This window comes from Periplaneta americana, chromosome 12 (assembly GCF_040183065.1).
Source record: "Periplaneta americana isolate PAMFEO1 chromosome 12, P.americana_PAMFEO1_priV1, whole genome shotgun sequence".
In the NCBI taxonomy this organism is placed as follows: Eukaryota; Metazoa; Arthropoda; class Insecta; order Blattodea; family Blattidae; genus Periplaneta; species Periplaneta americana.
In genome coordinates this window covers 179,790,131-179,805,837 of record NC_091128.1, presented here as the reverse complement: position 1 = coordinate 179,805,837, position 15,707 = coordinate 179,790,131, and the positions used below count along the sequence as shown (strand labels likewise).

Below are 15,707 nucleotides of genomic sequence, written 5' to 3'. Positions count from 1 at the left end.
TTATTTCCACCATTAACACTGTGTATAATTAAACACAAATGCTTATAAAAGACAGGAGAATAAATGCTTTTCACATTCTTTTGACATTGTCATTGTGTAATGTATATTTACTTTCAGAACGTACATATGTGTGTTTCCCCATACTACCATACTCTACTCTAAATAGCAACGTTGTTACCTCAAGACATTTCCATCTACCTGCAGCGAGTCAACAACCTATAGTGCATGCACAATAAACTTATTGTATCGGGTCCAAAGTCTCGAAGCCTGGTTATCATCCAGGAAACGAGAGTTCGAATCCTAATGCCTTCTCATTTTTTAAAGCTTATTATTATTATTGTTATTATTATTATTATTATTATTATTATTATTATTATTATTATTATTATTATTATTATTATTAATTCACTTTCAGTTGTCAGTTCCTCTATTCAAAGCCATGTTGAAATATGCGTGGTATGCATCAAAATTGAACGAGAAGTGTTTGTGAATGTGAAGGATGTCTGTTTCGCAGCAGAAGTGCGGAAAAATGTGTGTGACTGTGGACAACCTTCTTTCATTTGCTGTGCATGGTGCAGGAAATATGTATGTTTGTGTGTTTATGACATCATAATGAATCGGGTACAAAATGAAATGCAATAGCTGCTACAGAAATAGAACGGACACCATGACACATCTTACCTTCCTACGTGAGCAATATTTCATTGTTTATCCTTTACAATACAATGTTACTTAATTATAATTTGTTTAAAACATGATGAAGCATTCAATACATTGAGAAATATGATATGGATACGTAAACAGATAACTGTGATCACAATATTAATCATTATTAAAAGAAAAAAAAATATTGGACCAGTTACGATTCGAACTCAGGTTGCCTGGATGACAACTCAGCATCCAACCATATGGGCTACGCCGTTACACAGTCTAATGCTTCCCTATTGAGCACCTAACGGAAGTACGTCACAAACAATAGCCAATATTTCCAAAACGAGGGGTCATTGGCCACCCATACCAGATATGACTTTAAACAGTACGTCTTGTACTTTCATCTCACACAGTCTTATTCCATTCGGTGATATACAGACCATGTCCTCTCCTTGTAAGTAAATCTACAAATCAAACCGTAAGTCTTGCATAAAAAGGTAAATATATTAATTGTACATCTTGAAAGATTTAATTATAATTATAATTTTTTATAATAATCTAGCCGTAATACAACTTTTATTCGAACATCTGTGATTCTGTATTCAGATAAACTTCCCCAAAGTTTGATTCCATTTGTTTGTAGTCTGATGTTGTACGTTTGATTTGTTATCGATGTCTCACTGTCACAGAATAGCATCACCTCACAACATTTAAAGCTGTTTATTTTGTGTTGTTATAGCATTATGACATCATACTATGTGCACACATAATGTATGCCTTAACTGTTTGATTCGAATTTAACTGAAAACAGTTTATATCTTCATCACGTACACCAATGTCTTGGAATGGAAATACTCACTCCTATTGAGAGAACCAGGCTGGCGATGACCATCGTGAAGTTGTAAGCTATGAGAAGAGGCTTCAGGTCGAAGGGTTTGCGCGAAGCCATCATCTGAGGACCCAGTTTCAGGACGAAGTAGAGGTAAATGCCCACAATCATTATAGGGAACATGGGACTGCCCATCAACGGCCACTTGTCGAGTGAAGGATCTGAAATACAAGAAGAGTAGACGTTAAAATAAGAAACGAAGTCCAATCCATAAGAACGCTCATGTTTTATTTTCATTTATGAGATTTGTACGAAGGATAAAAAGAAAGCAGATGATGCTGCAAAATTCAATCGCAAGATTTTCACGGATATTCCAGTCCCTCACATTAAAAAAAGGTTTCTGGCATTATACCTGTATACAGCGATTTTTTTTTTCTAAATTATTGCATGAATTTTGCTTAGCCCTATATTTATATATAGCTATGAGTGTTCACGTGAGATATAATTAGGCCACGTGTCCTTCAGTAGACACCCTGCTCACAAACGCAAGTAACTGCATCTGCTCCCTTTTCCGTTGATGTGGATTCTTTCTGGACGCTACAGTGACTGACAGTACGGTATGAAGGCTGGTTAGGAAATATGGTTGTTTAGGTGTCATTGGTAAGATTCGAAATTTCCCAAAAAATAAGAAAAGCATTACCATTTACGATAGGAAAAATATCTTTCCTAGTAACTAATCTAGGTTCAAAATGTTTTATGTGTAACACTGTCATTTTAGGACTATAGGAACTGGCACCCTATCCCATTATCTCTTGGATTAGTTGCCTCATAAGTGGTGCCTTGTTGCTATCATTCGTGAGGTTCAGATCTGTTTTCGGACAGTTGACTAAACAGCAACGAACTGTAATTTCCCTAACTTGGAAATCGTCACGATTATGCACCTAACCATTTGTCGCGTACTAAAGTTGTATTTTTCGGGACCTTAAACGCTGAAATATGAGAGACAGATCCGCTGTTAGAATTACAACCTTGTACACAACGCGAACGGCCCATTTCACGAAGTATTTAACACTAGAAAACGTCATAACAAAACCACATGCTTGGACCGCCACCGGCGCCATTTCGGCCACTATCGATACCGAGTATTGGAGACTGTCTTGGTAATACCTGTGTTGCACCTTGTACCACTGTTTTAAGTTAAAATTTTACATCAAAGATTATCGTAATATGGGCTTAAACATGTTAAGCGTAGTGCCTCTGATATGGTAACATTTTAAGTTAAAATTTTACAACAAAGATTATCGAAATATGGGCTTAAACAAGTTAAGCGTAGTGCCTCTGATATGGTAACATTTTAAGTTAAAATTTTACAACAAAGATTATCGAAATATGGGCTTAAACATGTTAAGCGTAGTGCCTCTGATATGGTAACATTTTAAGTTAAAATTTTATAACAAAGATTATCGTAATGTGGGCTTAAACATGTTAAGCGTAGTGCCTCTGATGTAGTAACATTTTAAGTTAAAATTTTACAACAAAGATTATCGAAATATGGGCTTAAACATGTTAAGCGTAGTGCCTCTGATGTAACATTTTAAGTTAAAATTTTACAACAAAGATTATCGTAATGTGGGCTTAAACATGTTAAGCGTAGTGCCTCTGATATGGTAACATTTTAAGTTAAAATTTTACAACAGAGATTATCGTAATGTGTGCTTAAACATGTTAAGCGTAGTGCCTCTGATATGGTAACATTTTAAGTTAAAATTTTACAACAAAGATTATCGAAATATGGGCTTAAACATGTTAAGCGTAGTGCCTCTGATATGGTAACATTTTAAGTTAAAATTTTACAACAAAGATTATCGAAATATGGGCTTAAACATGTTAAGCGTAGTGCCTCTGATATGGTAACATTTTAAGTTAAAATTTTACAACAAAGATTATCGTAATGTGTGCTTAAACATGTTAAGCGTAGTGCCTCTGATATGGTAACATTTTAAGTTAAAATTTTACAACAAAGATTATCGAAATATGGGCTTAAACATGTTAAGCGTAGTGCCTCTGATATGGTAACATTTTAAGTTAAAATTTTATAACAAAGATTATCGTAATGTGGGCTTAAACATGTTAAGCGTAGTGCCTCTGATGTAGTAACATTTTAAGTTAAAATTTTACAACAAAGATTATCGAAATATGGGCTTAAACATGTTAAGCGTAGTGCCTCTGATGTAACATTTTAAGTTAAAATTTTACAACAAAGATTATCGTAATGTGGGCTTAAGCAAGTTAAGCGTAGTGCCTCTGATATAGTAACATTTTAAGTTAAAATTTTACAACAAATGCTATGTTTATTCTTTTGTAATACACAACCCAGTCCCGTCCTTGATGCGGGAGAAATCTTACATCACCACGCGCCAAGACCCTTGGTTCATTGCACAAACTCCGTACTCACTTAACTTCAAAGAGTAGAGGCAACATTCAGGTCTCTAGTAATGATGCGCCGTTGGACCAATCTGTACGTACAGTTACCCTTAAAAAGGATGAGACGATTCTTGGTCGTCGGAAGTTAAAGTTCTATAGCGCGGTTCACTCGATATCACGTAACGATACATAACATGACAAATAGAAAAAGAATTGTTACAAGGACCACAACAAGGACAAGGACCAGAGTAAGGATCACGAAGAAGACTGCCATTTAAGGCCAGGATTTCACAACATAGCTCGAGTCACAAAATATCATTGCTTCACTGTACTGAATGGGAAATGCCTGCTAAGGGATCTACATTCTGGACTGCTGCTGTCACTGTCTTGTCTCGGTAGCTCATATTGTAACGTGTCGGTTCCAATGTATAACCGAAACGTCTCGTGTTCGATCCCGGGTAAAACTTTTTTTTTATTGAGGTGTAATTAATTTGTTCAGAGATCCTCGACTGTCTAATTTGTCGAAAAATATGGAATAATTTATGCCCAATTTCTGGCTCTTACAAGTGGGCTGAACCTCGTCAAAAAAATAAATCTTACTTGGATGTTAAAAGTATTCTTCCTCAAACAAAAATCATATGAAACAAAAAGAGATCTGTTAACTTAAAATCTTGTCCACATGCCATCAGCTTCTATTACAGCTCTAAGTCGATCCGGCATGGATGTCACGAGATTGTGGAATAAGTTCTGATCCCCGGCGAGATCTTCCCAGGTGTCAACAACTTGATCCCACAATTCGTCTCGATTTCGAGGGCGTCGGTGGGCATAGGTGGCTATTCTTCTCTTTTTCAATTCCGCCCATAAATTTTCGATGACATTCAAATCAGATGACTTCGGAAGCCAATTAATGATTTCGATCTCCAGTCTCCTTTGAAACCATCTTTGAATGCTTGCAGCATAGTGCACGAGATGATTATCCTGCTGGAACAGCAATGTTACTTCGGGAAAACGTTCTCGGGCGGAGGGAAGGAATATATTTTCCAGAATGTGCTTGTAAGTTCCCGCATTAAACCGGCCATCGATTCGTTCTATAACGCTAGGTCCATCGTAAGACATCCACCCCCAACACGATATGCTAAAGCGCCCCGATCTTTCACGTCGGCGCACATAGCGCTGGTCATGTCGGAGACCATCCTCACGATAGACACGGACAGGACCTTCGTAATCACTCGAGATGGTTATTTCGTCGGAGAAAATTACATTTCTCCATCCGAAATCCACTCGATTGGTAGCGAAGGCAAGACGGTCGACAGCTTGTGCTTCCCCCAATATTTCCATTTGCGCAGCCCTCCGGCTCCTAATACCGCGGTTCCTCAACCTGCTGATCACAGTCTGTAAAGAGCCGGGAATGTTAGATGCTGCGCTTATTTCGTTAGCAGTCAGAAACGGGTCCTGTCGAACTGTCTCGAATAAGAGAGCATCCTCTTCCAATGAAGAAATCCGCGGACGCCCAGGAATAGGGCGATTTTTGACCTCCCCTAAATTTTGGTAACGATGAACCCACCCCGCGGCTGTACTTCCAGGAACACCGACCAAACGGCCAGCAGATCTAGCCCCATATCCAGCCTCAACTAGAACTATAACTCGCTGTCTCATGTCACGTCGGTTCGCCATTACGATGAGAAATGAGGGATGACGATAATACTTTAGTGTAGACAATGTCTATTTAACGTGATATAGAATTATTGAAATAAGAGGCATCTTGCATAGTAATAGTTAATAAATCAACCCTAAATTAAATATCTAAATAACAGGATATAACAGGAACTCCAATTGTTCCGAAACTAATCAAATTAAATCTAATTACATTAAGTAAACAAACCCCAAGTTATGACACCACATTGCTACAGCTAAATTGTAAGTTATTAACATAAGCATTGAATAGGTCCGTGGTTGTGCGTTGGACGGCAAAACCAAACATCGAAAGTTCGAATATTGCCGAGGAATGTAACTTTTTGCTTTTTATAATGTAAATCAGACTTATAACTACAATCATTCGTATTTCTTACATTATTTATTAATATTTATAGCCAACATTGAATTTGTAAAGAAAATGCTTTAGAAATCTCATATGGAATTTGTGTTCTGTAGTGACATAAACATAGATTATCTCTCGGAACTTTTCCGTAAAAGTAAATTAATTTCACTCCTTGAAACTGGGAACCTTAGTCGTAGAGTCATTTTTCCACAGCATACAAACTGAAGCAGCACAGCCATTGATAAATGTTTTGTACACAGAATTAGACAGAACCTATAATCAATGGCTTGTCTGAACATGTTAAACAAATCCTAAGTGTTTCCAGTGTCACTGAACAATTTCAAAATATTAATTTAAAAACTAAGAAAGGATCGTAAATGCTGTATCTAGTGATTATTTACATTTATGTCTACAAAATGAATCTTGGAAAAACATATATGATACTGGTACTACTGATATTAAGAGTAAATATATTGAATTTTTCACTTAATTTCATAATCACTTCAGTGGATGTTCTCCACTCAATGTTGTGAAAAAATTCAAAAGTAAAAACATGCAGATAACGCAGGGACTTCAAAATCTCATGTATTAAAAAGAAGAATCTATATGTAATGAGTTGCAATGTAATGATCCTCTTAAATATTGCAAGAAGTACAGTGTAATTTATCAAAAATTGTGAAAGAGGGAAATAGAATATATTTGAATAGAAAAGTACAAAATTCAGATAATGCAATTAAACCTATTCGGAATATTATTAAATTTATACTTGTAGATATCCTAAGAAAGAAAATATTTTTTCATTAAGACCAATGATTATAAAGTAGACGATCCCAAATCTATTGCAAATTCTCTTAACGTATTATAGTATATAGTACAGAAATATTATTGACAACTTAAACATTCAAGATTTTGCAAAAGATACTGCAATTGGTTACTTAACAGATGCATTTAATAATTAGTATTAATACATGTAATTAGTCAATAACTGCAACAGTGCTTTTTCATTCAATCATAACATGAATAAAATTGAATGCACATTAAATGAAACACTATTGCAAACACGTAGATAAAATAGTTAAAATGAAATGAAGGGGTGAGAATGGAAATAATCCAAAGCCACAGTTTTAACAAAAATTGTTTTGTGCGAGTGCATTTCTTACACATTACACATATGGGAAAGCTATTAATAAAATATTGTAATAATTACTCAAGAAATGACATAGCCTAAAGACTCTAAACCTTTGTAAAAGTTTGTCTATTATTACATATATTTTTTAATTTCATTTTAATTGTTAGTTTTTAATATATATGCATTTACATTGTGTGTGTGTGTGTGTGTGTGTGTGTGTTTTTTCATTAGATTAACATTTATAATATTATAACTTGTAATTTTGTATTGTTTGCGATCATTAACACTTAATCTCAGGACTTTGTAAAACTATATTTCAACGTTACTTAGCTATTTCAACGTTATTTAGACAAAAAAAATCGTTGTGTAGACTAAGAATCGAACTCGCTCTCTTCTACACAACACGCAGAAGTCTTACCGTCTGAGCTATTGAAACGACATGAAAGCTTTCCTTCCTGTGCGGAGTGTCGATCTAGTCATGAAGGTCCATTGTCGATTTAACTACACGATTTATGTATATATTTATCTTTTATTTACGTAATATTATCATATTTTTTGCAGTTTTTGAAGTGAATTTCGGAACGATGCTAGTAACAAATCAAATAGCCTGAATTTAAGTAACTCAATATTCGTTATCTTGTGTATCAGTGTTCTGGTCTCCGATCATGCGCAGTGTCTTACATCTGAGACTTAGGAATATTCAATCGTCTCATCCTTTTTCAGGGAAACTGTACCTTTCGTGTAGCTCAGGATGTCGTGGTGATTCTGCGTGGCGGAAGTCATGGCGTTACTGAGAGCCTGCAAAGGAAAGTGCAGCAGCTGATTAATATTTTGTATGTTATTTTACGACGCTTTATTAACATATTAGGTTATTTAGCGTCTGAATGAGATGAAGGTGATAATGCCAGTGAAATGGGTCCGAGATTCAGCACCGATAATTGCCCAGCATTTGCTCATATTGAGTTGAGGAAAAACCCCCCCCAAAAAAACCCCTTCAGGTAACTTGCCCCGACCGGGAATCTAACCCGGGCCATTTGGTTTCGTGGCCAGACTCTCTAACCGTTACTCCACAGGTGTGGACTGCAGCTGATTAAACTGTTCTTTCTAGTAAAGCCAGAATTGAACCCTTGCCCGACGATGTACAGACGTCAACAAAAAAAAAAAGTGGCCGCACTCGTGAACAGCGAATATTTGCTAAGTCCACTTCGGATAACGGCGATGTTAAAAGATGCTTACGCTTATAGAAGCAGTTTCGTAATAGCTGGCAGCAAGCGACTTGTCGCCAGTGGCTTGTTTACGAGCGCTTGCATGTTCTGAAAGGTTCATGCACAAATGTGGAAACAAGCTCCTGTTGAGCTATTACTCGTGATCAGTTGTGAGATGAGATCTTCAAGTGGAGAGTTATTTTTCATTGAAAACGTAGAGTTGAAATTGTATAGAAGATGAGTGGGTGTACATGAAATTAACTGTGAAAAAAGGAACTTTGATGAGTACCATCAACAATCTTCAGTCTCTACATAGGCCTGTACGCAAAAAGGGACAATTTTTTGAAATTTCAAACAGTTTTTCTCTATGGTCTTGCAAAGGGTAGCAGATGGTAGTTTACGGTTTGTAATTATTATCGATGTTGGTGGTTGTGATATGCAAAATGACGGAATACATTTGAAGCATCTGTTATGTTCTACCTGGTACCAATGTAAAAGCTCCGTATGTGTTTCTTAGTAATGATGCTTACCCACTTCTATCTAATCTCATCAAGCCTCGTTCAGGAAAGAATTTTTGCTTAGTTAAGGAAATGTGCAACAAAAGGTTATCACGTATGAGAAAATGAATTGAATGTGCTTTTGGGATTCTGTTTTAAAAATGGAGACCATTATCAACTAACATAGAAACCGAGCTAAATATTGGGGAGGGCATAATCAAGCGTACAAGCCTGTTGCACAACATAATCATTAATAAAGAAGGCATACAGTACCATTTAACCGAAATCACAGTCATCCCTGTACTAAAAGACAAAATGAAACCTTTGGGAAGACCCACAAACGTAGTAGCAGAGATATGTTTAAGACATATTTTGCCAAAACCCCCTATACTTCATAGGCTAAAACTGTTCATGAAATAATTTGTTATAATGTAACTGTCATCAAATGATATGTTTAGATATAAGAAATTGCTTAATTACAATAAAAAAGAATTATCAAAATTCATCTTCGCTTATCTCAAATGGCTCTTCTTTGCAATATATGATACATTGATTCATCAACATCCACCATTTTTAATGGCAATAAAGCTCCGAACAAGTGTGCGTAGTGCTATCCACCAGCCGACCAGCGCTGGAAATAAATGTTTCATTTATTCTTGTTTGCCAGTCGGCACTTGCAACCAGCGCTTGCATGCCCAGACAGGCTCTGTCTGTGAACGGACACAGTTACAATAATGCGGACTTTTACTCGCGCTGGCAAGCGCTTGCAGGCGCTGGAAACCAGCTCTGTACGTGAACGCACCCTAAAATGTTTAAGCAGGGGTCGTTCACATCTGTCTCTCGTAGAGGAGCGGTAGTGTGTTCGGTAAATGATTCGAAAGTTGTGAGTTCGAGGCTTGTTCAAGTTATCATTTTATTTTGTTCTCGTTCTTTAGCGATATAAATAATATTTAAGTTATCATTTACATTCTGTTATCGTTTTTAGCGATGTAAATAATATTCAAGTTGTTATTTGTATTCTGTTGTCGTTCTTTAGCGATATAAATAATGTTCAAGTAATCATTTGTCTTTTGTTATCGTTCTTTAGCGATGTAAATAATATTCAAGTTATTATTTGTATTCTGTTGTTCTTTAGCGATATAAATAATATTCAAGTTATCATTTATATTGTTATCGTTCTTTAGTCTTCTTCTGCTTCAAGCTGTAGTAGGTAACACCACCGAGGACTTCAATTACTCGAAAGCTCCATCGTTCTTTAGTGATATAAATAATATTAAAGTTATCAATTATACTTTGTTATCGTTCTTTAGCGTTATAAATAATATTCAAGATATTTTAATTTGATATCGATCTTTAGCAATATAAATAAACTAAAGTTATCATTTATATTCTGTTATCGTTCTTTAGCCTTATAAATAATATTTAAGTCATCATTTTATTTTTTTATCGTTCTTTAGCGATATAAATAATATTAAAGTTATCATTGTATTTTGTTATAGTTCGTTAGAGATATAAATAATATTAAAGTTATCATTGTATTTTGTTATAGTTCGCTAGAGATATAAATAATATTCAAGTTATCATTGTATTTTGTTATAGTTCGTTAGAGATATAAATAATATTCAAGTTATCATTGTATTTTGTTATAGTTCGTTAGAGATATAAATAATATTCAAGTTATCATTGTATTTTGTTATAGTTCGTTAGAGATATAAATAATATTCAAGTTATCTTTTGTATTCTGTTATCGTTCTTTAGCTATATAAATAATATTCAAGTTATTTATATTCTGTTATCGTTATTTAGCAATGTAAATAATATTCAATTCACTAAGAACTCCTTCATCCACTAATGTTCTAATTGATTATTTAAGTTTATTTACAGTTTTACATTATTCTGATATCATTTTAAAATCTCAGTTAACTACGTACCATTTTGTATCTCACAACAGGTGCTCGAAATGATGGCCACCAACATTTAGTATACACATTTACTATTTGCATTTATTATTTACATGTAGACAACCCATCATGTTTTGTGTATTGAGCTATCGTCCACCAGATATCGCGTTTATCTTGTCACATTACAGAACATGATATGAGTCAACGACAGACCATTTCATTCCATCCCAACAGTTAATCACAGCGCGCTGTTAACTCAGATCTGTAAAGGATATGAAAATGATTTAATAATAATTGTAAATAATAAGCTTAGTGCAAATAAATTTAGATGGCATGGAGAACAGTAATCGATAGTGACAAACATGTTTAAGCTCATGTCCCCTTAATCTGACTTCGCATATCCCAAGTTTCCTACCTCAAAATGTTCTGTGGAGCATCCCTATTTCCTGTTTAATTTTGCACGCTTTTATTGAATCACCCTGTATAGTTATGTATCACCTTTGCCAAGGCACACGCCCGCCAGTGTCGGCTTGGCAGCGTAAAAAAATACTTTGTGCGAGATCGTGCGTATTTGCTTGGTTTCCGCACAAAACCAATCCGCGGAAAGTCTAAAATTCCACATTCAGTATTTCCAACCTCACACACATAACAATTTCCCTCTTCTTACCGCTTAAGTGACATATTGATTTTACTGCTTTAGGCTTTTAACATATTATTTTTAGAGACGTTCAATATAGTAATAATTATAAATTGGAAACTTATCACTGCAATTTCACCTAAATTGCACTGTTAATTATTGTTTTTAAATATCTGCAAAAATTAAGTAAACTCTACAACTCCACTAAAGTTACTGCATTCGTGATACAAGTAACATTAAGGAAGCGGTTTGTTTTAAGTTCGCATTTATAGACTTGGGGGAAAAAAAAGACACGTATATCACGGCCTTCTGGAGTATAGTAAACACAGAAAACATTTTAAAGCAACAATGTTGAAGATAGATATTTTTGTTTTCCAAAATTGCCGTTATTGAACAGAAACCAAGATGGAGATTTCATTGCAACTAATTAGGAATTCCTCTTTCAGGTATGTAATAAACGATCTTCGCACAGAATAATGTACGATACACGAGAAGTATGTTTTCTTTCAATTCTCGGAAATTAAAAAAGCTCAACTACGTTTCGCTTTTTCAAACTTTTCCTCGAACATGAAAATTTCAACATACCGCTCTTGTAACGCATATTACTATTTCCGAATTACTGAGCACTTCGTTATCTCTGGTTATAAGACGAGGGGCGGAAATGATTCTAGCCGAGTCGTGTCTCAGTAGGTAAATTTTGTTATCACGACGCTGTGCTGTTGGATGTACTCCCTTCCGTAAATCTTCCGTAGGATACGAACCAGCAAACCTGCGGCTGGTGACGGTCACTGCACCACGAGGAACACTGCACAGAACTAGCCACTGCTCGGAAAGTGTGGCCTCTAGAGAAATATTCGTCGATTTGTGTTTACCTAGGAGAGTTCGATGACGAAGACGCTCGCGGACTGAGGGAGACGATTGAAAATCGTGACTTGTTATAGCCGCAGCTGCGATGTTACGTGGGAAAGAAGGAAGATTGCTGCTTCTTCGGTGAGGACGCTATTACGCTGATGAGAGCGGGATTCACAGATTGTTGGAAACTTTACAAGGAATGAACTTTCGCTCGACCTTCAACAGTGAAGTAGTCTACTAGGGGCTCAATAATTAAATCATAGCAGTGGCGGGTCCTTCAGATTTCTTAAGAAGAGGAAAGAAGTTAATAGCACAAAATGACACCATCTTGAATGGAACATGCAATAAATCAGCCTACATGCAAATGTAAAAACAGAATTGATTGCCTTTTAAGAGCATCGTTACTGATACAAGAACTCTGCTCGTCGCTGTTTTGCTGTTGCGAAATGTTTCATCATTCGATCACGCCATTTTGGATCTTTTTCCAGTTGCATTAACAGTTCTTCCTCCATTGCTATAAGTGCAAGAGAAGATAACCTGTATTGACCCATAGAGTTCCGACAATAACTTTTTATCCTCTTCAGTGCTCAGAAGCTTCTTTCAGCACTTGCTGTAGACATCGGTATCGTCGCAAATAAGCACATACGTCACAAAAAGTTTGAATACATCCTATTTTTCGAGATTTACACAATTTTTTTCGGGTTTCCTTTAAAATTACTGAATCTAACTTATAAAATAACTAGTGGCTTGAAAGTTAGAATTTATAAAACAGTTATATTACCGGTTGTTCTTTATGGTTGTGAAACTTGGACTCTCACTTCGAGAGAGGAATATAGGTTAAGGGTGTTTGAGAATAAGGTGCTTAGGAAAATATTTGGGGCTAAGAAGGATGAAGTTACAGGAGAATGGAGAAAGTTACACAACGCAGAGTTGCACGCATTGTATTCTTCACCTGACATAATTAGGAACATTAAATCCAGACGTTTGAGATGGGCAGGGTATGTAGCACGTATGGGCGAATCCAGAAATGCATATAGAGTGTTAGTTGGGAGGCTGGAGGGAAAAAGACCTTTAGGGAGGCTGAGACGTAGATGGGAGGATAATATTAAAATGGATTTGAGGGAGGTGGGATATGATGATAGAGACTGGATTAATCTTGCTCAGGATAGGGACCAATGGCGGGCTTATGTGAGGGCGGCAATGAACCTCCGGGTTCCTTAAAAGCCAGTAAGTAAGTAAGTAACTAAGTAAGTAAGTGGCTTGTGCAGCAAATGCTGCAAACGAAGTTCATTAGACGTTCAAATAAACATTTTTCAGATTTATTTTCAAAGAAGAATACCAGACATTCTGAAAGTTATTTGCTTCCATAATAATGAAAGATACTCTCTCTCGAGCCAATACTGATGAGAACCACCCATATAAATATCTACACCACACCGCCATTAAATATATGAAAAAGACCCAACCCCTCTTGATTAATAACTATAAAAATATTTGATTTTTAATAATATTATCTTACGTAAGTTTTATAGCTTTCAGTAACATACACTATATATACTATATAGCCGCCACTCAGTAAAATATAGAAATCAAAATCTAATATAAGTTATTCTCTACATCTCCTTATATAACCCCAAAACGTTTCACTTTCATATCATCAGTATAGCATTAATTATGTATAATTAATGAAAAATAGTCACATCATGGCATTAACTACAATAATATTTCATTTCTAATGGTAATAATGTCATCAAACCACCTCAAGTTTTGTAGTTTTTAATATCCAATACACAGCCGTACCCAGAAAATTACACACCACAGAATCAGACCTGTAAATTATTTTTAATAAGTTAAGTTTTTAATAACCAATTTAATTTTTAGCTCTAAATATGTCAGCATTCTTGCAGATCATGGCCTTCGTGTAATATTATTTACTTTAGTGTGTGTTTCGTTTTATTCTGAAATGCAATTAGCTAGTTCTCAAAACTGACGACAGATGGATTTTGGAAAATAGGAAAATTATGTAGGAAAATTGACATTTCACTGAAAACTACTATTTTTCTGAAAAACTTTGGGTTCCAAGCTTCAAAATGAGGGGTCATTTATTAAAATCCGTTCTGCCGTTTTCCCGTAATTTCCATTACCAGTTCAAGTTATATATATATATATTTAACATTGTTTGAAAACATGCATTCATTTGATAATTTTTATTGATTAAGCTCATAAAATTTCATAAAAAAACAAAATGAAGGAACTGAGTAATTAAATAGAGAAACATCACAATTTAAATTTGATGTGAATTGGCCGTGAAACCACCTTTTTTTTTTTTTTTAAAGAGTATCCGTATTTCGTAACACACTCTCGGTCTTCAATCAATGTAGCTATACGTCTTAGAATGGCTCAACGATGGTTTCCAGAACCTGGTCACAATATTACCCGATTCTCTCCAGATGAGAATTCGTCCTGAATCTGGTTTAAAGCAAATTCTGGTTTCGTCCTAGAGCAGTACACAGTTCCGCCAATTGAGATTCCGCCCATCTCAATAATCCTGCGTTGTCTGGTCAACGAAGGTGCTCGTCAAGGACGTCTAGCATGCAGATTGACTTCGTGCAGACGGTGTCTGATGGTTTGTGTGGCTATATTTATTCCGAGCCAATAACACTGGCCAACAAAAAAAAATTTTTTTGAATGTTTCTTGCACTTCATGAGTCAATTCCTACTAATTTTGGGTTGGGAAAAACGAATATGACAATGAAAATTTTTTCTTAGCTCTAGTTTCTGTGATACACAATTGGTGGAAGTATTTCAGTTTAACGGATTAAGAGAAAACGATACATTTTAATTACATATGCCAACAACATTGAAAGTGCATTTAATTTTTTTTAATGGCAGTTACATTCTAAGAGTTCTAAATTTATGGAAGAATACTTGGCAGATGGTTGGGTCTCAAGAGAATCATGTGTGGCTTCATGAGATCGTCGTCTTTTAGCTTGCCTCTTGTAGACTAAGTGAGTTCCGGAGCATCCATACGCAAAGACCAGCAGTAATCCGCAAGCATTGTTTCATTCCAGCGGCCCTGATATCTTTGTTCCATAACAGAAATATCGTGATGGAACCTTCCTCCGTGTTCATCACTGAAAGCTCCACAACTAGGAGGGAAAAAGTCTAGGTGGGAGTGGAAAATGGATTTTAAGGGACATTTTGCATCCGAGTTGATGGTATTTTTGCAGGAGCACTGTCACCAACTGAGTGTAGTTATCTCTTTTGTTGCCTAAAAATCCATGAATAACTCCCTTGAAGGCTTCCCAAACTTACTTTCCTTTCCCCTCCAAAACTTGGTCAAATGCAGGATCCTTTAGAAGTTCTCGAATTTGCGGCCCGACAAAAATACCTTCCTTGACTTTGGCATCACTTAATTTCGGAAATTTCTCTCTTACGTACTTAAAGGCCTGTCCTTCTTGGTTCATCCTGTGACAAAATTTTTTATCAAACCCAGCTAAATATTCAGGGGTGGAAGAAGAACATCTTTTGGTTCCACGAGAGG

At 35.7% G+C, this 15,707-nt stretch overlaps 2 protein-coding genes across 4 annotated transcripts in view; one reads left to right on the top strand and one right to left on the bottom strand.

Moving 5' to 3' along the window:
* Positions 1 to 12,270, bottom strand: part of LOC138711265 (very long chain fatty acid elongase 1-like) — a 33,694-nt gene extending 21,424 nt beyond the window's left edge. Inside the window, exons 1-3 of the mRNA XM_069842699.1 lie at positions 12,184 to 12,270; positions 7,806 to 7,869; positions 1,511 to 1,701 (exon numbers count right to left, since the gene is read on the bottom strand). Coding sequence (XP_069698800.1) covers positions 1,511 to 1,701; positions 7,806 to 7,854 — 240 coding nt within the window. The 5' untranslated portion in view covers positions 7,855 to 7,869; positions 12,184 to 12,270. The remainder of the gene's footprint in view (positions 1 to 1,510; positions 1,702 to 7,805; positions 7,870 to 12,183) is intronic.
* The window catches only part of LOC138711262 (tripartite motif-containing protein 2-like), an 84,394-nt gene that overhangs the window by 11,795 nt on the left and 56,892 nt on the right, over positions 1 to 15,707 (top strand). The window lies entirely within an intron of this gene.